This window comes from Zalophus californianus, chromosome 1, assembly GCF_009762305.2.
Source record: "Zalophus californianus isolate mZalCal1 chromosome 1, mZalCal1.pri.v2, whole genome shotgun sequence".
Lineage (NCBI taxonomy): Eukaryota > Metazoa > Chordata > Mammalia > Carnivora > Otariidae > Zalophus > Zalophus californianus.
Genome location: NC_045595.1, coordinates 203999739 through 204025168, shown reverse-complemented (window position 1 = coordinate 204025168; position 25430 = coordinate 203999739). Strand labels below are relative to the sequence as shown.

At 43.6% G+C, this 25430-nt stretch overlaps 1 protein-coding gene across 2 annotated transcripts; it reads right to left on the bottom strand.

Moving 5' to 3' along the window:
* Positions 1 to 352: 352 nt before the first annotated feature.
* On the bottom strand, positions 353 to 24368 carry IFNAR1 (interferon alpha and beta receptor subunit 1). 2 transcript variants are annotated; one of them, XM_035722740.1, is made up of 7 exons: positions 15343 to 15482; positions 13077 to 13234; positions 8407 to 8606; positions 8147 to 8304; positions 5746 to 5896; positions 4698 to 4843; positions 353 to 3488 (listed from the first exon to the last, which is right to left on the bottom strand). In XM_035722740.1, the coding sequence occupies exons 2-7, from the start codon at positions 13148 to 13150 to the stop codon at positions 3249 to 3251; spliced, it is 969 nt and encodes a 322-aa protein (XP_035578633.1). In that variant the 5' UTR covers positions 13151 to 13234; positions 15343 to 15482; the 3' UTR covers positions 353 to 3248. The 2 variants fall into 2 exon arrangements, with proteins under 2 accessions (XP_035578633.1, XP_035578635.1); XM_035722742.1 differs by lacking the exons at positions 353 to 3488; positions 4698 to 4843; positions 5746 to 5896; positions 8147 to 8304 and adding exons at positions 12825 to 12963; positions 19782 to 19905; positions 24197 to 24368 and having other exon boundaries at positions 8474 to 8606; positions 15343 to 15521.
* Positions 24369 to 25430: the final 1062 nt, after the last annotated feature.

The following is a 25430-nucleotide window of genomic DNA, read 5'->3' as shown; positions in this document are numbered from 1 at the left end:
GAGTGTCCTTAGAAATTTCTGAGTTTGTTCTGAGAGGAGAGATTTGCAAAAGGCAGGCGGTTTAGTTCAGGAAAGCAGAGTTTGCAACACTGTTTTATCAAGGCGGTGCTCCATCCAAGTTTTAAGTTGAGGTTGTGAGAAGGCAAAGAGCAAGCGAATGAGCTCCCTGTCCAGGAGCTGTGGGACAGGGTGGCAGTGGTGGCGCCTTCCGGGTACTCATCGCAGGACGTCGCAATGTCTGGCCCGGGCATCGGCCCGCTCTGCTGTGTGTAGCCTGTGAAAGCATCAGTTGTAGTGACTTTGTACATGAAAGTTTATCAAGTCTAAGCACGACAACAACAAAACCAAAGACTTCTGGCCCCAGTGTTTATTATATAAAATTGTTCACAGCAATAGGGTTTAAGACAAAAACACAAATACAAGTTGACTTCATAGAAACACTGAACACATTGGTTATGTCCTTCCGCAACTCAACCAACATACAAACACGGTCAGAACCACCCATTTGGTTCAAATTGTGGATGTCACACATTCGATAATTATTTTCCACGCCACCTCCTTGAGCGAGGCCCTGCACTGCTGTAGATGCTGGGGATACAGCCATGAATAAAAGAAGGTCCTTGTGCTCAGAGAGCTTCCAGTCTCGTGGGGGCAGACATATACCGGACAAAAAACAAATACATAACATGTCAAGTAGTCACAGGAAGGAGTGGAAGGAAGGAAGGTTTCTGTACACAGAATTCTTAAGAGCAATCTGGGGCTGCCTTTTAAAGGTCGCAGGTCGGGGGAAAAGATACAAACCCTAAATTATATTTAAAAAATAACTTTATAGGTTGTAAATTTCTGGTCAGATTCTAAAGTTCATAGCTCTGAGCAGTGTTTCTAATTTTCGAATTAGAATCTATACTAGTAAGTAAGTACTTTATGGCTATCCTAATGGAATGACCCACATCATACGTGAGGGCAAGGGTAGATATAAACACACATGTGTTTACACACCCGTGTCATTATTTACATGTATATTCACCTATACTAGAGATTTCTGGCTGTAATGATACAAATGTAATTGATTATGTTCAGCCTCCCCAAGAACTATCAACATTGTATTCCTGAGGCAGTCTCCTGGTGTTCCCAAGTACAGGATGTTTCCAAGTAAACTATTCTTCAGAAAGAACACCTATCATACCTTACAAGGAAGCACTTCCTGATTATGCTACACGTAGACCATCATGAAGAATGGAAAGGAACTGCATTTTCATGTCTAGAAGACAAGGCAAAAATGAGGGGTTTTTGTTCACTGCTGTTGAGACGCTTGTTCACTGAAAATCACAGAGGGTCTTCAAACCTTATGACATCAAACTTCCACATGCTAAGGACCTAACCATTCCATTGGTGTCTTCTGAATGTAAGGTGTAAGTCTCCCCTCCTCCACGCCCCACAGAGGTACATCCCGTGTAAAGCGACTTTCTCCCTGGGCCTGGGTGCTGGATAGGACCACTGCGTCAGCGTGGGTCGAGAGCCAGGGCTGGTGCAGGGGTCCTAACACAGTCCCAATCTCCTCTGTAAAGAAGCAAATTTCCAGAGATGGGACCTCTACAAATAGAGGGCCGACCCAGAAGATCTGCCTGAAACTAGATGTCTCCGGTCAGAAAGATCAAAAGGGGAGTGTGTTTGGGTCACTTTAGGGATTCTCCAGCAGAGACCTGCGTCTCCCAGGGGCCTCCCCGATCCCCGCTACCCTCTGCTGGAAGCCGGGGCTGCGGGTCCAGGAAAGTGCATGGTGTGCTCCATGGAGCTGTGGTTATGCCGAGGCGGAGCTGCCTCAGAGCGGCTGCCTTCCATCTTTTCTTCCCCACAGATGAACCTGGGGCGTCAGCAGGGACGATGACAGCAAATAATACTGGCCTTAGGTTATGTACATCCCAGTGCACTGTGTTGCTGCATCTCCCTTCCCTTGGGAGGCCACCAAAATTCCTAGACTTTCCTTCCTACGAAGGGTCTCCATGACTAATTTAGGAATGCACTCCAGGTGGCCTTTGAAAAACATGATGTAATTCTTAAAAATGAGGTTTTCCCCCCAGTTACACTTTCTTCCTTACGTTGATAGTAAACGTTCACTTTCTTGAGTGTGTGTAAGCGGGGGAGAAGGGACACCTGCATATCCCACATGGGACAGAGGAGCTGGCCTGGTTCAAAACATGACATGGATAAGTTACATGCCAGTTATATCTCAATAAAACTAAGAAAGGAAAAAAGCCAACAAAAACCAAGACACAGATGAACAACCCCACAGCATGTTAATAATTAAAAGCTGATTAGACGCGTTACTCTTATTTTTCACGAAAGTCACCTGCTTTCCTCCTACTGAATGATTCTACTTCTTACTCTGTCTGTTCTATCAGGAGCATTTTCTGGTCCCAAGGCTTCCTGCATACGCTGTGACTAACCTCTACATACTCCCTTATCTTAAAATATCATAATAACTTCTCTGATTAGACAGTTGTCCCTTTCTCTATCACTTCACTGATTGCAAATTCGAATCAGAAGCTACTGTTCTACTAGGTTGGGAATTAGGTTGTGAGTCAGGAAGTATTAATGTATAGGACAAGATGGCCTGGTTTGGATCCTAAACCACAGCAGGGAGAGGTGACTGTGATGTAGGAGCCAAGGTTTTGGGGGCACATGGACAGGGTTCCCATGAAAATTCTAAGGATCACATTTCTGGCACCTGCAGACGTTTTCTAGGGTAAGCTATTTTATAGAAAACCAGTGGTAATGGTATCGGGCTTTTCTCGAGAAATTTCCCGAGGGCCTACTTTGGTGTCCAAAGTATCTAAATACCTCCTGAAAAATGCTGAACTGTAACACTGAGAATGAAGGACGAGTCGGCGACACGGATAGCCACAGGCTCTCGGTGACGGTGTCACCCGACAGGAACACAGTGACTCTGTGCTTACCACAAAACCGTTAGCACAGCCATACTTGAGATGTCATCAGAGACACAGAGAACATTTTCTGGATTTCACTCATTTCATCAGGCAGGTCCAGGGATTGGTCTTTCAAGGGTCTGTGCGTGGAAAAGAATAGAGAGAACTTCTGTCCCACGGAGAAGTACTTGCCTGCATTTTCGGACCGGTGACCCAAAGACGTTTTCCTTGATCCTCTGCATAGTTACGGGGCTAAGTGAGAACCCAGGCTTCGAGCGCAGCTCCCACAGGACTCCCAAGTATTCTAGAGCTCGCTTCTGGTCACTCGGTTTCCTGGTTCAGGGATTCTTCGCTGAATTTGCTTCCACTGCTTTCATCTTCATTAGAATAGTTTCCCGAATCTTGACTGGTTTGGGAATTATATTTTTTGTGCTTTCCATCGGTTTGGTTAGTTTCTTCTACTGCCGTGATAGTGTTTGTGTTTTCAATTATAAAGCATCTTTCTGTTTGTTCCTCGGAAGTGAAAAGGAGGAGATTCCGGAGCGGTTGCTCAGAGAAATACTAATTTAAAAAAAAGGGGGAAGAATAGGAACAGATTGTTTAAAATAATGAGAGTTTTTGGTTCCAACGGCTTCAGTGTCTTACATCCACTACCGAGAAAACCAGTGGTAATGGTTTATATTAATAAACATATTAAAAACTAGCTAGGAGCCTATCGACTGCCATCTAACATTTAGAATAAGCCCCTCACTAGTGAGGTCCCGTGCCTCTTGGCACTGTCTTGGGGCAGGTACATGAAGAGGACCCAGGATGGGGCACAGGGGGCTGGTGAGCATGCGAGAGTGAAGGAAAGGGGTGTGCGCTGGGACTGTGGAGAGTTTCTTTTGAAACTTTATAGCATAATGGCATTTGCTCAAGTTCTCTCTCTTTTTTAAAGAAGATTTTTTTTAAAGATTTTATTTATTTATTTATTTGACAGAGAGAGACACAGAGAGAGAGGGAACACAAGCAGAGGGAGTGGGAGAGGGAGAAGCAGGCTCCCCGCTGAGCAGGGAGCCCGATGCGTGGCTCAATCCCAGGACCCCGGGATCATGACCTGAGCTGAAGGCAGATGCTTAACAATTAAGCCACCCAGGCGGCCCTGCTCAAGTTCTCTTAAGTGACCTGCTTAACTTCACAGAGTTAACATATGCAAACATACTGTAGCAGATCAACAATTCATGTTCGGGTGTCGCTATAGCTCCAAAGCCGGAGCTCCAAGCGATATTCCCAAGGCAGGCAACCTGAACCCCCGCCCTAGGTGGACACACCATCCCCAGGCTAGGTCCTGGGCTTAGGTCTTTGTCATTTAGTGCTTTCAGTAAATATGCCAACCTCACGGGGGGGGGGGGGGGGGGGGGGGAGGGAGCAAACAGGAGCCTGTGAGGTGTCCCGAAAGGAGACTCATATTTCATTTTCTGTGATGTCATCCACAGAATGCACTGATGAGGATGCTGTAGGCTTTGGGTGAATACCCAGCTTTTCAATGATAAAACAAATGCCAAGGTAGCCAAACTGAAGAAAAATATGAGATTAAGGACAAACCTTAACTATTCCACGTTATATGATATTAAATGACTGTTTCTAAAGCCAATTTGCTGAAAGTGAAGAAAATATCCCAGTGTGTATATTTTCCGGATATCAAGAAAATGCATATATTCTGTGGACATCAAATATAGTTCCCATTCGTTTTAAGAAAAATCCACCCATTGACAAAGAAAAGTCACATACCTCATCTATAGTGGAAGGAGGTTTACTTGATGGAAAGAACACATAACTGATACATCTAAAGAGAAGTTTCATGACATAGATGACAACCGGGATGGAAAACAATGCAGCACAAACTCCAGCTATGAGCCAGGTTTTGGAAGTATTTCCTAAAAATAAGTAAGTGATGTTAAGCTTCAACATAGATCTTGACACCCAAATATGTTCACAATGCTGACAGTTTAGGTGGATGGAATATAGCTATGTGAAAGGAAATATAAAAATCTATGAAATGATGTACCCTTAGAAATATTTCTGGTAACATGGGGCATACAAGAGCTGTAGGCAATGCATTCCCTTTATCTCTCTATTTATAAGTAGGCTCCATGCCCAATGTGGGGCTGGAACTCATGACTCCGAGATCAAGAGTCACACGCTTTACTGACTGAGCCAGCTAGGCATGCCTCCCACCCCCTCTTTTTAGGCAATGCATTTCCATTTAAAGAGTGGCCCAGCAAGGTGAAGGATGCAATGTTGACATTTAGCTCCCCAACAGTGCAAAGTGTTCTCTAGCAGTTCCTGATACAGAGTTTGCATAATTAAAACCATTCCGTGACCAATCAGCATCTGCAAGTCAACACTGCAAACTGTAAAATACACAATGGGACTTAACCATTCCCACGGAACAAAATTCACAATTGAACTAATGAAGTGATCCCCACGTGATAATTATATTAAGAATTATGTAAAGAAAAAACCCAAAACCCACCTAAAATAGTCTTATTAAATGTTAAAAGAGTAATTATTAAAGGCAATTTAATTATGTGCGTATTGAATGAAATATAAAGCATTCAAAAACACTGAACTGCGCAGTAAAAATATTTTCTAAAACCGAAGGACTTAGCCTGAAGGTCTACTTTTGATTCATGTAGCTCATGAAGAAAGTATTCTCCTTATGCTTTTGTAGTAAGAAGGAAATATTTTACAAACTCCAGTGAATTTGAATTATTTTTTGAAAGTTCAGTTACATTAAAAAAAAAAGAGAGAGAGAGATATAATGGAAGATTCTGACCTGGTTTTGTTTTCTCGCACACAATATCACTAAAAACACTGCTTTTATTCCACTTTCCTTCTTGAATGAGTGCTCTGGCTTTGACACAATATACAGTCAGTGGTTTCAATTTAGGAAAAGTAAAATCTGTTCTATTCTCTCGAATTTTTCTCTGTAAGAAAATAAGTAGATCATTGATAAAATTTAGTCACCTTATGAAATCAGATAGGGAATGTTGATTTCCTAAATTCTCTAAATATTCAGTCTAAGACTGGCCTCTCCCAACCACTTAGTTGGTGTATGTTTAAGAAATACACATTTGTTTTGGACAACACATTACGACCCAAGTCAAACTTAAAAATGCTGCTTCCAAAAAGGAATTATGACATATTCCTAAGACAACTCTAATTTATAAGTACCTGTTGATTTGGTTTAACTGCCGTTGTTATTTCCTCTCCTCGGTGGCAGAATATTTAGGAGTGGGGGCTCTGGCCTTAAATTGCCTGTATTAGGGCATCGCTTATAGCTATGTGGCCTTAGGCAAGTTGTTTCTTTTCTCTCGGCCCTATTTCCAGATCCGTAAAATGAGGACAATTACCACTCCTCCCTGCAGTAGTCAGCTATTGCCACAATAGTATCGTATAACAAATCACAAAATAATGACAACAAAATAACGTCATGCAATGTCACATAATATAACAAAACATCCTGTGGCTCAAAACCCATTTATTTTTCTCACTCACGCGTGTCCTGACTGGCTGTGGAGCCCGTACTGAGGCCATGGGTCCTCCCCAGGTCCCTCATCCTCCTTGGACCAGAAACCAAGTGCAGCATGCTTTCCTCTTGGCAAACGAGAGAAGCCCAAGAGCCAAGCCAAACCGTCCTCACACCACAACCACCCACATTCTACTGTTTGAAGCCCGGCATCAGGGAAGCGATAAGAGATACTCCATTCCAAGTGTCTGCCGAACTATTTAATCAGGCAGTCAGTCTGCCAGGACTGTTTTGAAGAATGACGGAGACAATTCATGTAAATTACCACAGCACCTGATGCATAATAAGCTTTCAATAAATCCGAGTTGCTATTATGATTGTAATCACTGACAGGATAGGATGGCAAATGATATTAATCTCTACTATCTGTCAAGCGATGTGCTAAGTGTTTTCATATGTTACCACATTTTAAGATTTTTTAAAAAAAATTTTTAAATAATCTCTACATGCAATGTGGTGGGGCCCGAACCCACAGCCCTGAGATCAAGAGCTGCACGTTCTACCGACTGAGGCAGCCAGGGGCTCCTCTTATGTTACCTCATTTTTAAAAAAATGGAGTTACTACGACCACCACCACTTTAGAGAAGAGGAAAAAAAACCTCAGAGAGGTAAAGCACCCTGGCTAAGGTTACACAATTTGATGGTTTGAGACACAAATACAGGTTTTTCCTGATGTAAGAACAACCGAGAACTGACTGTAATTCTCAGTGGGCTGAATTATGCTTTCGTTACAGGGTGTTCAGATAGTTAAAAGGAAAGTAGCCAAGTCATTATAATTTTCTTAGATTTCCAACAGAAAATAAAGTCAAGTTACAGAATTTATCCACCCAACTACACAAGATTTTTCAAGGTTGATTCCTTGATTGTAATTCCACAGGGAAAAGAGATCTAGAATCCTGTGCATTATCCGATGTTGTGTACTGCCTTTGTCCGTGGTTTCCTAATTTTAGTGTTTAAACCTGTGTTTCTTGACTCTTTTTCATGACTACCCCTGCCAAGGAGACTTTTCAGAGGACTGTTTTCAAATCCTTCCTCTGCCATGAAATTGAACAGTAAGGAACAGGGTTTTGTGTGGCAAAGCTTAACTCTGGAGGCGTGCTTTCCTCTCGGAGTGCCACAAACCACTGGACCAGCTGAGATTTTGCCCCCTTGGAGGTACCCTGCCCCCAGGGCATAGCTGGCAAAGTCTGGAGGTTTTTTGGTTGTCACTACTGGGAGGCAGTGCCACTGGCCACCAGCAGACAGAGGCCAGAGAGGCTGCTAAGCACCCTACAATGCACAAGACAGCTCCCACAGCGGAGAATTATCCAGTCTGAATGTCCCCAGTGTCGAGACACTCTGGTTTAGATAAATACCCAGGAATCATGTTAAAAGCACAAATTCCCAAGTTCCATCCAAGAGATTCTGATTTGAGTAGTAAGAGGCACAGGGATCCGAATGTTAACAACACACCGGGATGCCCAGATGCAGGTGATCCGTAACTACGCCGTCAAACAGGGAGAGATGCTAATATTCTTCATGTTGTCATCACAGTCTTAATGCCTAAAAATTTCCCTAAAATTTTAACTTCAAACTTTGTTTCCCCAAAATCCTAGTTACAACCCTACATTATAGATTAACAACACATAGTTGTTGTTTTTGTTTTTACCTCAGCATTTGAAGTATTTTCCCAAAATATAATTTCATAAATTAGTGGGTAATGATGGTTCACAGGCTTGTTTTCAGACTCTTCGGGAGCGCTGATATAGACCCGCAGGGAAACATCGTTAGTGGATTTCATGGTAATGACTGGAGGAAACGGGGTAACTAGGAAAAAAATGTACAGGCACAATGTTCAACTTGGAAAAACAATATTAAGACTGTGCCAAATCGGAGAAGCGCAACCTGAAGAAAAAACTACTGGCTTACTTTGTAATTGAGTATCAAATTTTTCTTCGTTAGACCAAACAGATGTGGTATTTCCATCCGATGCTCGAACACGGATAAGGTAAATTCCTTTTCGGAAAGTACTTTTGGGAAAGACACACTGTGTAGTTTGGACATTTTCACAGTTTGGTATTTGTTTCCATTTACCTGAATTGTCCCCAGGAATCTTTTTTAAATAGGCACTTTAAAGACAAAAAAAAAAAAATATTACAAACAGAGTAATTCAATAAATATTTATGAAATACTTAGAATATGCTAGACACAGTTAGGGGTTAAGGTTACAGAGGGAAACAAGTCCCCACCCTCAGGAAGCTTGCAATACAGTGCAAGAGACACACATAAAACACAAAGAGAACCAGAGCCCTTGCTCCGGGGTATGACAAAGTGTTACTGTACCAGAGCTGACCAGAGCCAGCACACAAGAACCACCACTGAATTTTCTGGAATGCTGTGAGCCAGTTATTAAAAGCCATTACTATAGATTAAATTACATAAACTTACAAATAAATAGACAGCATTAAAAGTAAAAATATGCAAAACTCTTTTTTTTTTTTTTTTAATTTATAGCTGGCAGGTCAGAAGCACAGGTGACAAGGTGGATCAAAACTCATTTTGTCCTAATTATTTTATTACATTTTATTATCTATGCTCAAAGCTATCTATGTCTATTGTATCTCTGTGGTGGAAATACTCTGTAAAGGGGTCCTCCTGTGCATTTCTCCCTAGTGCCATGTTCAGTGACATCATGTTGAAAGGGACCATAGTAGGCATATTTATATCATGAAAACTGGCAAGCGCTACGAATAAGGCTTTTTTCCTTCTGGAAAGCCAGCTGTGAAACATATGACCCATACACCGATGGGTAAGTGTTAAAATGCAGATAATACGCCACAGTGTGGTAAGAGCAAGTCTACACAGAATATGGACACTTGACTGAGCCTGGAGAGGTCAAGTAAATTACTCAGTAACCAACAGCTCAAAGCAACTCAGTTCAAGCCTGGAACTACAACAGCCTCCCTAACTGGTTCTCCCGTCTTTGGTGTCTCTGTGGCCTACATACAGCGTGGCAATCTTCACCCTCCTTGAATACAGGCCTCATGTTACCCACCCCTCAGTGCAAAATTCTAAATGGCACCCAAACGCCTGATCTTCACCTAGCCTATGTATTCAATTTTCTCTCTCATTGCTCTCCTGTGCCCAAACGTTCAACCGTTCTCAAGGTAGGGCTTCTCCCATGTGGTAGGCAAAATTCCAAGATGGCCCCCCAGAGTCCTTGTGACACCACGAGCAGAGGGACCAGCTAATAAGCCAAGCCTGGTCCCCTGACCAGAAGTCACTGGGAGGTAACAGCACTCTTCAAGCTGTTATTAAATTTGTGGTAATTTGTTATAGAGCAATAACACCGCCACCCCCAACCTTCACCTAATTTTCAATCACTTTGTAGCCTGAGCTTCCCTTGTGCTGTAGCTCTGCCTAACACGCCCTCTCATGTCCAGTTTTAAAACATATGATTCACCAAGGAAGGCCTTGTTCACATCTCATCTCCCTCCACATGGCTTCTTCGGCCTCTCCAGCCCCATCCACCTTTACATTTTCGATTTGTAGAGCACTCCTCAGCCGCAAACCACAGCTCGCAGTGCCACCTCAGCTACCTGCTTTGGAGTCTAGGAACCACGTGTTGTATTGCTGTACCTTTCCCACCCCTTCGGTGCTTTGTCCAGTGTGCTGAGTACCCGCAAAACTTCGAGAACCACCACCGGAAAAACCCCCATTCCTCTCTAGTCTGTGGCGTTAGTACTTAGCACACTTCTGAGAGTGAAGTTCCGGGTCAGTCAGAGTCTACGGGCATGCAGGCACGGGAATGCGCTTCCATTGCGCGACCAGCACGGAAGGAAGGAGACAGTTCACCAGCGCAGTGCCCATTCCCTTCGCCCTCCGTTCACTTCCTGCTTCTCTCCCTCCTCTCACTGTTCCTTTCCTGCCCTTGCCTCTGCTCCCTCTATTCCTCAGTATAGCTTTCTTACCCACCTCCTTCCTCCCCACAACCCGCTCCTCCTTCCACTGGATTCGCCTCTTTATCACCTACGCCTTTCCAGCCAACGTGGACTACAGGCAGTTCTCAACCACTTCTGCAGGGCTGAGACATTATCCACAGTTCCGGCCAGCTTTCCTCATTTCCCACTGAAGTGATCACTAAAAAATCTGTCAAAACCACTACCATTGTCAAGAAAATGGGAAGGCTAACTTGAAATGAGTAAGAGAGACTGGACTGAGACCATTCCGAGGACTCATGGAAAAAGTGAGTTCTGAAGAAAAGGTCAGGGTCGTGTGTCAAGTAGTCCAGATTGAGGAAATAAGACATGCAATGAGAAGCACACTTGAAAAGAAAAAAAGAAAAAGAGCCAGTAAGTTCATGAGATATTATTAAATATGCCCCTATGATGACAGATGAAGAAACCAAGGCCAAAAGAGATTAAGGGATTAGCTCAGTGTCATCCAGTTAGTTAACAGCAGAGCAGGGACCAGAATTAAATATCCCATTTCCAATATGGGATAATCACCTCAAGCAGTCAGCCTCTGTGCCTGGAGCTGTAGGGGGCTGAAGTGGAGTGAAAGGAACCATAATAAACTGGGCAAAAGGAAACTCATGGAATAGAACTTACTGGAGCCACTGAGCTTGAAAAGTCACATTTTCATATGTATAATCCCATTTAAGAACATAGATGTGATTTTTAGCATCAACTTGAATATTTTCCGGTGGAGGCAGTTTATTTTCAACTAGGAGACGAAGAATACACAGAAAAGCATACGTTGCTACTTTAGTGAGATAAGACATGGTAAGAATTCTTTTTTTAAAAATTTTATTTATTTATTTTTAAAGATTACTTATTTATCACTTGAGAGAGAGCAAGAGAGAGTGAGCACGAGTTGGGTGGAGGGGCAGAGGGAGAAGGAGAAGCAGACTTCCCCCTGAGCAGGGAGTCCGATGTGGGGCTCGATCCCAGGACCCCCAGGGATCATGACCTGGGCCAAAGGCAGACACTTACCTGACTGAGCCACCCAGGCGCCCCTGCCCTCTTTTTCCCTAAAGATTTATTTATTTGAGAGAGAGAGAGACAGGGTTAAGAGTTCTTTTTTCTTTTTTTAAGATTTTATTTATTTATTTGACAGAGAGACAGACAGCGAGAGAGGGAACACAAGCAGGGGGAGTGGGAGAGGGAGAACCAGGCTTCCCGCTGAGCAGGGAGCCCGATGCGGGGCTCGATCCCAGGACCCTGAGATCAGGACCTGAGCCGAAGGCAGATGCTTAACTGACTGAGCCACCCAGGCGCCCCCATGGTTAAGAATTCTTCTTAACAGCATGGGCAAGAAAAGAAAAAGGCTTACGTGTTATCAGGGGGTAATAGCTAAGTGAGTTACGAATGGTGTATGTTCACACAATGTGATAGTATGCAGCCATTTAAAAGAACGTGATGGGGCACCCAGGTGGCTCAGTCTGTTAAGCGTCTGACTTTGGCTCAGGGTCCTGGGATCAAGCCCCACATCGGGCTCCCACTCAGCGGGGAGTCTGCTTCTCCCTCTCCCCCTGCCAGTCCCCCGACCTGCTCGTGTTCTCGCTCTCTCAAACAAATAAAATCTTAAAAAAAAAAAAAAAAAAGAACGTGATAGATCTGTATGTGCCAACATACAAAGAGATCCTCAATGAAGTAGGTTAAACAAGCACGTTGTAAGATCAATCTGGCAGGATCCTATTTTTTAAATTCAAATACCAAAACTAAGAAACTATATACACGTCTGTGTGTATGCTTATAATAAGCCCTGACAGAAGCAGGAAATACGCACAAACTACCAGCAGGGCTAACTGCTGGTAAATGGGACTGGGGATAAGCAGGCAGGAGAGAAAAACTTTACTTTAAATTCTCCTGTAAGTTTGATTTTAAAAACAAAGCATATTAAACTTATGATTAAAATAACAAACAAATCTAAGCTCCTAACCTCTGACCTTAATTGTTGGTGAGAGGCCACTGACAAAATTTATCAGGATGCTTCCACATTTTAACACTTGACACTTTTTATAAAGGTATACATTTTGGAAGACTAACGGTTCCTCTAGCAACTGCTTTCCCCCTTTTGTGGATTCTGAGCAAATAAAAGTAGCTTTTGTCATTAGAAAATATTTAGACTTTTAGACAGAACTTTCATCACTGCTTACTTGAGACAAAAATCCCAATTCCTGTGACTTTTTTTTTTTTTGCTGATGTAAATGCTATTATATTTTTGTTTTAATATCTATTAAGATATCATATAAACTTCAGCAACCAAGAGGAAAACTGCCAGAATTAATAGATTGCCCATCTGTATATAAAGTTACTAAATCTAAAGCATAACTTTCTCCTTACCTGTGGTCTTTATACAATACACAGGACTATAGACACCAGTTTTTCTCGGCAAAAGTCTTGCTTTAACTTTTAAGCAATAAGTGGTCTCTGGTGAGAGTTTATAAATTTTATCTCTGGGGTAAACAGTTTTAGTCCTTCTCTATAATAAAAGAAAAACAGAAGTCTGCTCTTTAAAAAAGTATAAGGTTAAACTTTAGGACAAATTCATGTCCTTTCTCTCTCACTTTGAACAAAGGTAAGAAGAATACTTACTTCTCCACTTGAAGAGTTTTTCCAGATATCCAAGCTGTAGGTGAAGCTTGAGCTATCCAGAGCCCACATGCCATGATCTTTTGTTCCAGGTGGCAAGATGTTTATTATTATTGCCTTATCTTCAGCTTCTAAATGTACTTTTGGGGGACCAATTTGAGCTGTAAAAAATGAACACATTTACTATAGAACTTCATTAATACAGGGTCGAAACATTCATTCAGCAAATAATTCTGAGCACTTCCTATATGCCTGGCATAGTAACACAGAGAAAGTCCTTCACGGCGCTTATACTTTAGCGGGGGATATGGCCATAAACCCCAAATAGACAAATACATATAATGTCCTGTGTGCTGTGAGGAAAAATGAAATAACACAGAGGGAGAGAGGATGGTGGCAAGACCTGTTTCAAATAAGTCAGTCAGGAAAAGCCTCCCTGCGACATTTGAGCTGAGGCCTGAATAACGTGAGGGAGTCAGTCAGGCAAATTATCTACGGAAAGAGTATTCCAGCAATGTGGGAATGCACTTCACATTTTCAAGAGACAAAAAGGAGGCTCCGGTAGCTCTGAGAAGCAGCTAGAAGCCAGATAACAAAGGAAGAGCTCTGTAGTTAGCTTTGGGACTTTGCTGGAGGGCTGAGATCCGAGGAGTGCCATGCTGTGATTTACGTTTTGGAAAGATCACCTTAGTTCAGGCACAATGAAGCAGGCAGGCCGGGAAGAAGCTACTGCAGTAGCTCAAGAGACCAGCCTTGTTGGTCGCAGGGATGGACGCGACAAGGGATCCGCTTTGGGATGTACCCTGAAGATGGACCATTCAGAAAGTATTGACAGACTGGATGCAGGGCATGAGGAAAACCGATGCCAAAGAGGACTCCAAGGCTCTTGGCTTGAGCAAATAAAACAGGTGCTGTCTGTAGCAGGGATGGAAAAAATTGCAAGAGGAGTCGGTTTTGAGGGGGAAATCAAGAGCTTCGGTTGACCAGATGACTTAGACACACACGCAGAGATGCCTGTTGAAAGAGAGTTGGTGATACAGTATAAAGTAAGGGAAAGGAGTGGGGCTGGAGATGTATGTCTGGGCTTTTCTCAAGAGCACACAGACAGGATTGAAAGCCGTAAGAGTCCCAGTGGACCGAGTGTAGAAAAAGAAGAGGTCCGACAGCCCAGCCCCGCAGCAGTCCGGCACTGACGGGTCTGGAGGGCCAGGAGAAAGGGGCGCAGGAGGAGAGCTGGTGGGGAGCGGGGTCCTGGAGATCCAAAGTGGAAGGGTTTCAAGTGGTAACCCTGGTGCTACCCAGGAACTGAGCCAGAACAGAGCTGGGAACTCGCTGGGTATTGAGGTCACCAGAGTCCTTGACAAGAGTGGTTTCTGGGCAGCGAGGAGGAACAGAGCTCGAGGGCACAGGGCCACAGAGAGTGGCAGGCAGAGAAGCGCAGAGAGGGACAGGGATCATTCTTCTCGCGAGTTCTGACAGAGGGCCGGGGTTCCCAATTGTTCTGGTCTCAGGAGCCCTTCACACTCAAAGAAACCAAGGGTCTGAAAGAGCTTTTGTTTATAGGGATCACGTCTTTCAACATTTAGCATACTAAACATTAAAACTGGTAACATTTTCAAGTATTGACTCATGAACAGATAATAGCGGTAAACCCATGGCGCTGTAACAAATATGTGTTCTAAAAAAAAGAACTACATTTCCCAAAACAGATGTAGCTAGAAGAGTGGAGCTGTGTCACATCTTAGCCCAATTTTGTTAACGTCCGGCTTAAACAAAGAAGACAGACGCATCTCCTGCTCGCTTCTGCCAAGTCAGTCAGTCAGTTGATCTCCCTCTCCCCATCAGCCTCCAAAAAACTCCACTGTATACTCAAGACAGAATGAGAAGGAAGGGGCACATAAGTCTTAGAATTATTCTGAAAACAGTGGGCTTTTTTATTTTTTTAAAGAATTTTTATTTATTTGCATGACAGAGAGAAAGAGAGCACAAGCAGATGGAGTAGCAGGTAGAGGGAGAGGGAGAAGCAGGCTCCCTGCTGAACAAGGATCCCAATGTGGGACTTGATCCCAGAGATCATGAGATCAGAGATCATGACCTGAGCCAAAGGGAGTCACGTAACCAACTGAGCCACCCAGGCCCACCACCCCACCCCGCTTTTTCTTTAAACGGGAGATTATACACCATGCACGTGAATGGGCTGGGGAAGTGAGCTGTGATTGCAATAGTTCATGAAGAATATCCTGTAATTCGGTTGGCAACTTCTTCTTACCTTTTCCAAATAGGGTGAATGAGCCAACATAATGCCATGGAGAAGTGTTGCCGTCCTTCTCTGCTCTTATCCGCAATTTAATTTCTTCATAAACATTGAGCTTGACCGAAGAAAAGTTGCATTTGGTACTGGCGACAGACTGACAGCCAGGCAATTTTACCCAAGTATCATTTTCAAGACTTTAAGACAGAACAGGAGATGCGTGAATAAGCAAATGTATAAATACAAAAGACTGTCAAACATGGTTCCTCTTTACTAAAAACAGAAACTATTACAAAGCTAGGCTAGGTAGTTATTCTATTTGAGTTAATGTCCTGTTAACATTTTAGTTGCAATGTGGCCCTCGTGTCCAGCACATATGCACCAAGTTATTATTTAGAAAGTGGAATCATTCTGATGGTTCGTTTTTGGATACAGTTCTGTAATTTTGTGACAGGCTGCATTAGGATTTCAAAGAAGCAGAGAAAGAAATAACCTAGAAGGTACAAAGAGTGGACTTAGTGTCAGGTTTGTTAAAAAATAGTTGTGTGACTTTGGGCCAACTACTCTGTATTTCTGGATCTTTTCCTTACTGAAAACTTGGTGACTGGATCTGATGATTCCCTTCTAAACTTCTCGGACTAGATTTACCAGACCAGAGAAGACCTCAGAATCAGCAGGGTTGGAGAATTTCCTCTGCCCTCATCAAAACCAAACGGCCCCTTCTGCTCGCTGGCTGCAGTAATGCTTCCTACTACATCACTAGAAACAAAACTTAAAATGTTAATATAAACTGACAAATTCCTCATTCAGTCCATTAAAAAGTAGAACTGATGGATATTCGATCCTTCAAACACATGAAGAAATCAAGAAAGGACATCCTGCCACACGTGACTCTGGCCTACCCAGGAGGCTGACGGGAAGGTGAGAGACAACAAACTTGTTAGGTCTTGAAATTTTTTGCCCACATGAAGCCCTGTCTACCTTTTGTTTTTTTTTTAAAGATTTTATTTATTTATCTGACAGAGAGAGACACAGCGAGAGAGGAAACACAAGCAGGGGGAGCGGGAGAGGGAGAAGCCGGCTTCCCGCCAAGCTGGGAGCCCGATGCGGGGCTCGATCCCAGGACCCTGGGATCACGACCTGAGCCGAAGGCAGACGCTTAACGACTGAGCCACCCAGGCGCCCCAAGCCCTGTCTACCTTAAACCAGGCAGAGAAACTCTCCTCTGAGAAGGCATTTCCATCAAGACTGATTCATAATTTCTAGCACGAGCTGCTTTTCCGAGGGGAAGGGGGAGAGGGAGGGAGGGAGGGTTAATACTGTAGACTTCTTTTTAAAAATGCTTTAAGATAACAGAGTCCAGGGATGATCTAGCCACATCATTTCTGTGCTGACCCAAATACAAGTCCATCTCATTTTTCAAAAAGGACTGTACCCCTGAAACAAATAATACATATGTGCTAATTAAAAACAAAACAAAAAAGAAAACATTTGAAAAAATTACCAAAAATATACACCAGCATATGGGAAGCTACATTCCTGGCTAGTTTCCCTTTCTACTTCTCTGAGCTGTGAGGCTAGAGATGGCATTTAATGATACCTGGAGAAACTCCTCCCCATCAGACTCTATGTTAAAAAATCCAGAAACTCTTATTATAAACAGAAAACCTTATACAAATTGTAAAACTAAGCCTTGACATGGTTCCAACCCACTGTCTCTCTTCCCCTCTTTATCTCTCCTGTTCTAGGAGATGCAGAAGCACACTCGATTCCAGTGCTTTTGTGTTATAAGGGAGCTACTGCAGTGGTAGCTGTTTTTATACTATCTTAAAAAAAAAACGAAACAACCAATCAAACCCAACTTTATCATGGAAAGTATTTAGATCAGAACAGAACATGATTTGAGAACGATGATGTAACTGATATAAAATTCATTTCGTAAAACCCGTGCCATAATATAAGGAACATGCCATCTTGGTCTTTCCTATTCACTGATACATTCTAAGTACCCAGAAGAGTATTTAGCATAAAAGGCACCCAATCTTTATTGAATGGAAGAATGAATACTAAACACTACATACATCATAATAAATTTCGAATATAGGTCACAAATACTGATGTCTTAGCATGTGTTCTACAGACACTGGAATCCTAATGGCTTACTTATGTGTCCGTGTATCATTTATCACCAGTGGCATCTGTCCTACATTCGGAGAAACACTACATTAAGGGGCATCTGGGTGGCTCAGTGGGTTAAGCATCTGACTCTTGATTTTGGCTCAGGTCACGATCTCACGGTCCTGAGATAGAGTCCCGTGTCTGGCTCCGCGGGGGGGTATGGAGCCTGCTTGAGATATTCTCTCTCTCTCTAACCCCCACTCCCTCTGCCCCTCCCCCCACTCACAGTTTCTCTTGGTCTCAGTAAAATTTTTTTTTTAATTAAAAAAATACTTGTTTGCTTTTGCTATTAACTACACTTCCATTAATCACTTCTTTCGTCCACTGAGCACTTTACATAAAATTGGTCTACACTTCGGGGCACCTGGGTGGCTCCGTCGGTTAAGTGCCTTTGGCTCGGGTCATGATCTCAGGGTCCTGGGATCCAGCCCCATGTAGGGCTCCCTGCTCAGTGGGGAGGCTGCTTCTCCCTCTCCTCTGTGCTCTCTCTCTCTTTCAAATAAATAAAATCTTAAACATTGTTCTATACTTCTACAACCTTCTAAGTTAGACATCTTATTACGGTAGGAGGGGGGCGGGGGAGTCCCATCCCAGTTTGCCTGGTGTAGTCCTGGTTTAAGCTTGTCTCAGCTTATCTAAAATTAACTGCCCCTTTTGACTCTCGAAAGTGTCTTGGTTTGGATGGTAAGTTCTATATGGTCATATCAGTTTTTACCACAACTTCACAGACAAGAAAACAGTGATAGAATACATAGCATGGGATGGCTGTGCACCCAAGCAGCCTGGCTCAAGTCCATACCACACTATACTGTCACTGTACTCTCTCCCTAAACTTGTAGTCTGGCATATCTTTATAAGGCAATTATTTTTAAAGCTAGTAGAACAGAGCAGGATGAGAACATATTGAAATAATGCATTTGATGCTAAAGTCAGAATGAAAGAATGAAAGGCAGACTATTATGGACTGGAGAATTTAGTATCAGTGAGAGAATGTGTGAAGGAACGATACGAAGGCACTATCTTCTTTGCTAAAAGGTAACTTTATTTTTTAAAAAAGATTTTATTTATTTGAGAGAGAGAGAGAGAGAGAGAGAGAGTCAGTGAGAGAGAGAGAAAACAAGAGCTGGGGTAGGAGGGCACAGAGGGAGAGGGAAAAGCAGACTCCCCACTGAGCAGGGAGTCCCACGTGGGGCTCGATCCCGGGACTCCAGGATCATGACCTGAGCCAAAGGCAGACACCCAACCGACTAAGCCACCCAGGTGCTCCTAAAAGGGTAACTTTAAACAAGAGTATCTGAAACAATCTTTGTTATACCTAAAATAGTTGTTTAATAAGAAAATTCTGAACTAAAGCAAAGAATGAAATGGACAAAACTCAAAGTTCAATTTAAAGAAAATCTCGAGAGATAAAAATTCTCAAACCATTGATGTATGTATACAAGTCTGCGTATATGCGCACATATACGCACATAAACGCACACACGCGAATGACTAAAGCTGCAAGGGTGAATTCATCTCACAGTCCTATTAACAGTCAGCTGGAGAACTGAGTGCTGGGGTTGTGGCTGAAGTGGGGAGATTCCGGTCCTGGGGGTCCTACACCCCGTTTCTTCACTGGCCAATTACCAGCCACTCTTTCTTAGACAGAGATCATAGCACGCAGGGCCCTGGCACCCAAAGCAAAGTGCTCTTACTCCCTGAGCTGTGTTCCTTCCAGAATCCTTTCTTCTGCAACTCCCCGCCTGCCCATCCTCTTGGCAGCTATGACGTAGAATGTTAGCGCTAGGGAGAAGGCAGAAACTCCAGAACCAGAGTCCATGGAAATGCAGGATCTACGATACTAATTCATTTTACCTACATTAAAAAATTGCATATGATGGGGATAATAAAAAAGCCTGATCCTAGGAGAACTGGGGGCCTATTTCAAGACCATGGATAGACCTTTGGGGTACTCTTCCATATCCTCAAGACATGTTCTAGGTCAGACACTGATTTATGCTCAAAGAAGGTGACGCATCTAGAAGAGAGAAGGTGCGGCTGTGGTCTAAAGAAGCTGTCTGCTATCTTCATCCCCCAAATCTCTTTTGCTGCAACACCCCAAGACGAATTGGACTAAGTCTCTATTTGTAGAAATGAAGTTATAAATATTACGTAGACATAAAATTTCTCTCAAAGATGGAAAAACCAATTGGTTCTCAAATCTGAAATATAAATGATGGGGTTACAATTTTCAAAATTATTCACACGATTCTTGTAAATCAATCAATAGAGTTGCGTACGTTTGATAATCTGCTGAAAAAGTCACATTCTTGACAGACGGATCGCTTCTGTTCCACTGCAGGATAAAGGTATCATCAATGATGTAGACCTCTACATTTTGAGGAGATTTTAGATTTGTTTCTCCTAGAAATCAAAGCAACAAGAAAGAAGACAGTTACATATACACTGTAGATAGTCTTAAAAATGTTATTCTTCCTTTCATGTCACTGATTAAAGAATGAATACATTCAAATATAACAAAGTATATACAAAATCTAAAAAAACCTAATCGTTGCTGTCAGCACAGGGAGGCTGCTAATTATTTATTTAATCTCTGCATTTGAGAGAGCTAGAAAAAGGTCGAGGTTTTTTAATCCATAAAAAGTAAGCCTTATATGTCATATATATTTCAGTAAAGCTGGAAAAAATAAGGAAAAATCAGCATTGATCTTTTAATTGAAAGTCTCTTTACCCAAAAAATACAAAAATACTAATTCAAAGGGATACATGCACCACCTATGTTTATAGCAGCATTATTTACAATAGCCAAGGTATGGAAGCAGCCCAAGTGTCCACTGACTGATGAATGGATAAAGAAGATGTGATACACACACACACACACACACACACACACACACACACACACACACACACACTGGAATATTATTCAACCATAAAAAAGAATGAAATCTTGCCATTTGCAACAACATGGATGGATCTAGAGAGTATTATGCTAAGTGAAATAAGTCAGTCAGAGAAAGACAAACGCCATATGATCTTACTTATATGTGGAATTTAAGAAACAAAACAAATGAGCAAAGAAAAAAAAAAGAGAAAGGCAAACCAAGAAACAGACTCTTAACTGTCGGTCAAACCAGAGGGGAGGGGGTTGGGGGAGATGGGGGACATGGGTGAAGGGGATTAAAGACTACACTCATCATGATGAGGAGAAAAAAAAAAAAAGACCGTCCACCAGCAAAAAGATTACAACTTGCTGAAAGCGCACATGACGGCTGGTTAAAAAAGAAAAAAAAGAAAAAACAGTCTCTGTATAAAAATTTTCTGTGATGTTAGAAGACATGTAAAGGACACAAGATTCAACTGTTTAATGGCCCCAGTTTGGTTTCACATCCTATATTTACGCTTCATCTACTCTGACAGAGAATGGAACAGCTGTGATTTCAAAGTTAACAGCTTAGTCACAGAAACCAAATATTCACATGACAAAAATCAAGAGACAGAGGTATGAATGTTTATCATGTCAGCCAAGCCCTACAGGAACTCGGAAAGGTGTTCATATCAAGCCTGAACCCATCTGTTTATTTTTAAGGACTTCTGTCTAGAGATCTATTATTTCTTACATTTCTAGGAGGAATCTTCCCTGAGTTGGATGTCCTCTCTTCGTATTTTTCCCTTTTGGTCCCTCCAACCTGCATTTTTCTTCCTCTCTGATTACCCAAATACTCCAAGACTCAGCTCAAGTTTGACCCCTTACAGAAAACCTTCCTTTAATACTGCAGCCCATGATGGGTGCCTGGGTGGCTCAGTTGGTTAAGCGACTGCCTTCGGCTCAGGTCATGATCCTGGAGTCCCAGGATCAAGTCCCACATCGGGCTCCCTGCTGAGCAGGGAGTCTGCTTCTCCTCTGACCCTCCCCCCTCTCATGCTCTCTCTCATTCTCTCTCTCAAATAAATAAATAAAAAAAAAAATACTGCAGCCCGTGCTAACCCTGCTCTTATATTATGTGCTGGAGCATCAATCCCTACTGCTCAGTTTCACACTAAAGCAGATGTACTCAGCACAGTAGCTGACATCTGGTAGGACCTCAAAACTTGCTGAATGAAGATGTTTCAAAAGAAAACCAATTGCTTCTTTGCATTAAACACAAATCCCCAATCAGATGACAAGTTCCTTAAAGGCAGGGTCTATACAGTTGCATACTCAATTTGCATTTTTCAGAGGACTCAGTACAGTGCTGGGTTCACAGGAGTTTCTTCAACAGCACAAAGGGCTGATCTTTCGCTACGATAAGCTATAATTTTTTAAAAGGCTGGCTTTTAAATTTATCTACTGTTCCTGTAATATTTCTAGCCTTTACTTCTGCCTCAGGGCAAGCGTGTTACCTCCTGGCAGACTTTCCACCATAGGAGTCCTTATGTAGAACTTTCTTTATTGGGACTGCCTCCTCTATTTTCCAGCTAGAGATATTATGGTATGGAGTCCAAAGGGGAAAAGCTGAGAAAACATCTTCTAAAAAAAAAAAATTTTTTTTTTTAATTTGGGGAGCTCCTCCTTGAGTCTCCTCTCCCTCAATTTTCTTTTTTACACTTATTTTCTCTGACACTTCATCACAAAGGAGAATACTTTCCTCATTCCACTCCTCTAAACGTAATTCTCATCCCATTTGTTGTGATTTTATAGATTGTATGCAGCCAAAGGGGAGTGACTGAGTTTACAGGAAATCAACAAAAGATCTGAGAGCATTTGTAGTCTCTGGTCTAGACTAGTCTAATTCCACTAACTCTGGATCTTGAGACAGGGAGAAGAAATTTGATGGGGGTAGAGCCAGAGATTTCCTCTGGGATGCAGTCCTTCTGCTAAAGGAAAGAGACCCTGCAGTTAGGGGCATCTTGGCATTTGGGAGACCAAGAAATAACTGATTGATAAATGGTCAGGGACGTGGAAATAGTTATTACACAGCATTTTCAATTTCACAGATTTCGCTCTACTCGTATTAGCAATATCCTTTTGAAAACAGTCTATTTCACTTTTGTAGCGTGTAAGATCTATAAATGGGCACTTAATCCCATACTTCTACTTACACAGTAAGCAACAATTGGTTGCTTCCAACCTTTCACATTCCTAATGGATGATCAGAAACAATTTACTACTTTTTTAAGTCTGGCATAAATCCAAACACGTATGTCCATATAAACATAAATTTCCTCTCACATTTTGGGTAATTTTCTTAGGCTAGGGTCCCAGGACTACATTTACTAGGTTTAAAAAGTATGAATATTTTTATGACTTGGAAAGAGAGCAACATTAGGATCTCTAGTTTGGGTTAACATTTAATTTAGTTTTGAACATTTTACCGTTCCTTTGAGGAAAAAAGTACATTAGTTAATTGAAAGGTAACTAGGCACTTAAATATCAGTGGATAATTGAGAATTTAAATGGTTTAACCCTTAGGAAAACAGACTACTCTTAAGCCCAGGGGTCTGCCGCTGATTCCCAGGGTTTAATTTCCCATTCAGCCACTGGCTAGCTGCAGGGCCTGAGGCAAGCTACTCAGTGTCTCAGTTTGCTCTTCTGTAAAAAGAGGGTAATAGTGTGTAGCTTTGTACTGAAACCTAAACGAGTTTATACCTTTAAAACACCTAGAGAATTGCCTGGCACATAGTTAAGAGTACAATAAATGCTAGCTGTGTATAAAGTTTATTTTAGCAGCTCTCCCCTAATTTAGATTAAAATAAAGATCTTAATGTACATCCTCTTGGATGCTACTTTTATACGAAAATTCTGGGGAAGTTCTTTTTACATCACAGCACAATGAGCTGAATACAAAAATTTCAAAAACAAAAGACTTCCAAGAAATGACCACGGGGCATACCAGGACCATAGTACCCATATTCTATGTATACTATATTCATGGAAGAGTTTGAGAAATAGGATACCATTTACCATATGGGGGTACGGTTTCCTAAGCAAACAGTTTAAGGATTTTGAACCTACTAGGCTTGGATTCCCTGACCCTTTGGATTCCTGCCCTTCGGTGCTAGTCCCTCTCTTTCTCTTTGGGTACCCTTCCTCACTACGAAGTCAACCTTATAATAGTTGCCATTCTTCCGATGCGTCCCAGCTAAGTATTAATAAAGGCAGCAAACTAGCCTGGTGGTCCCGGCCTCTCTATTTTGGTTGCGTATTTTTCATTTATTATTACTTTTTATTAGACTGTCCGAATCCCGAAGGCAGCGAAATTCTTGCAACCCTTATCCCCCCTCCCACGTGGGGCTGAATAACTGTTTCCCTAAACTGAGACAATGTTTCAGGAACAGCAACACAATTCGCCGCTAAAGCCTTGTTTATTACTTAAGGGTCCAGCCCGGCTCCCCGCTTTTTCGAAGAGAGAGTCGACAGGAAGCCTCTCGCTCACCCAGCGCCGCGGCGGTGGAAGCCCACAGAGCCGGCGGGGAGGGCGTCTCCCGCTCGGGGACGGGTACGCGGGCCCCCAAGCAAGCGGCGTGCAAGGAACCTTGGAACACCACTTCCTCCCGATTTTCGATCTGAGCGCTGTGACCCCGGACGAGCAGAGGTCTCCGGGACAACGCGCCAGCCCCTTCCACCCGCCTCCCAGGGCCAAGGCTTCCAACGCCCCCACAGCCCAGCCTCTCGCCCTGTCCCGGGCCTGCGCCGGGCCCCCTCGTCTCTCACCTGCGGCTGCGGGCAACATCCACCGCACCGCAGCGACCAGCACCAGGGTCGTCGCGCCCAGGAGGGCGAGCATCGTCCGCGGGCCACCGCCGGCCAAGGCAGTCACATCCTCGGTCACCTCCCGCAGCACCAAACTACGCGAGGCAACCCCAGGCGCAAGGGCCCCCTGCCTCCGCCCCCTGCCTCCGCCCCCTGCCTCCGCCCCCTGCCTCTTCCCCGCCCTTCCGCACTCGCCCCGCCCCTCCGCGCACGCGCGTCCCCTCCGCGCTCGCCCAGTCTCTCCGCGCACGCGCCGCCCTAGTTGTCTAGCGCGCTGGTGCGCTCCGGTGGGGAGAGCTGTGGGCCGCGCGTGCGCGCCTGGAATTGGGGCGTGCCTCCTGTTGTCCTCCTCGCTCGTGGTTTTTACCGTCAGTGACCGCCGAGGGCGGTCTACTCTCTGATTCCGGAAAGACAACGCCTAACACGCGGCCTTGACCCGAACGGGAACGCGGCGTGTCCTGGCTCAGGCCTTGAGGCGGTGGAGTTACGCAACTCATGCTCTCTGATTGCGGCGGAGGTCGGGCTCTGTCGGCCCTCGCTCGCCGCATCCCGGTCGCGGACACCGAGGCGGTGGAAAGCGGTGTTGGGGCGGCTTGGGTAAGGGAGGCAGGAATGAGGAAGCTGCCGAGGGTGCCAGGCCGTTTCCTGTGAGCAGAGCGCTGTGAGCGAAGGGCAAGAATGGCCAGAGTTAAGCCAAGAAGCGTCGAGCACTCGTTTTCGGGGCGACCTGGCCGAGGGGCTCACGGGACCCCTGGAGAAAGTCGTGGCAGCGTCGGGGCTTGGGATGGTCTCCAGAACAGCTGTCCCTAAGCAGTTTTGATTGCTTACCCCTATCAGTAAACAATTTGGGTCCACCATTCAAATCGTTATTTAAATGCTTTAATAATAGATTATGTATTATTCTTAAAATACGCAAAACGAAAAATATAAAGGATGAGAGATGAAATAATCATGCTTAGCTATTAATTACAACTAAACAATATTAATTATCGATTATGTGATAAAATGAGTATTTATAGAGAACAATGAACTTGGATTTTGCCTTACAAACAACTATGGGGGCACCTGGGTGGCTCAGTCGTTAAGCGTCTGCCTTTGGCTCGTCATGATCCCAGAGTCCTGGGATCTAGCCCCGCATCCCCAAGTGGGGCTCACTGCTCAGCAGGAAGCCTGCTTCCCCCTCTCCCACGCCCCC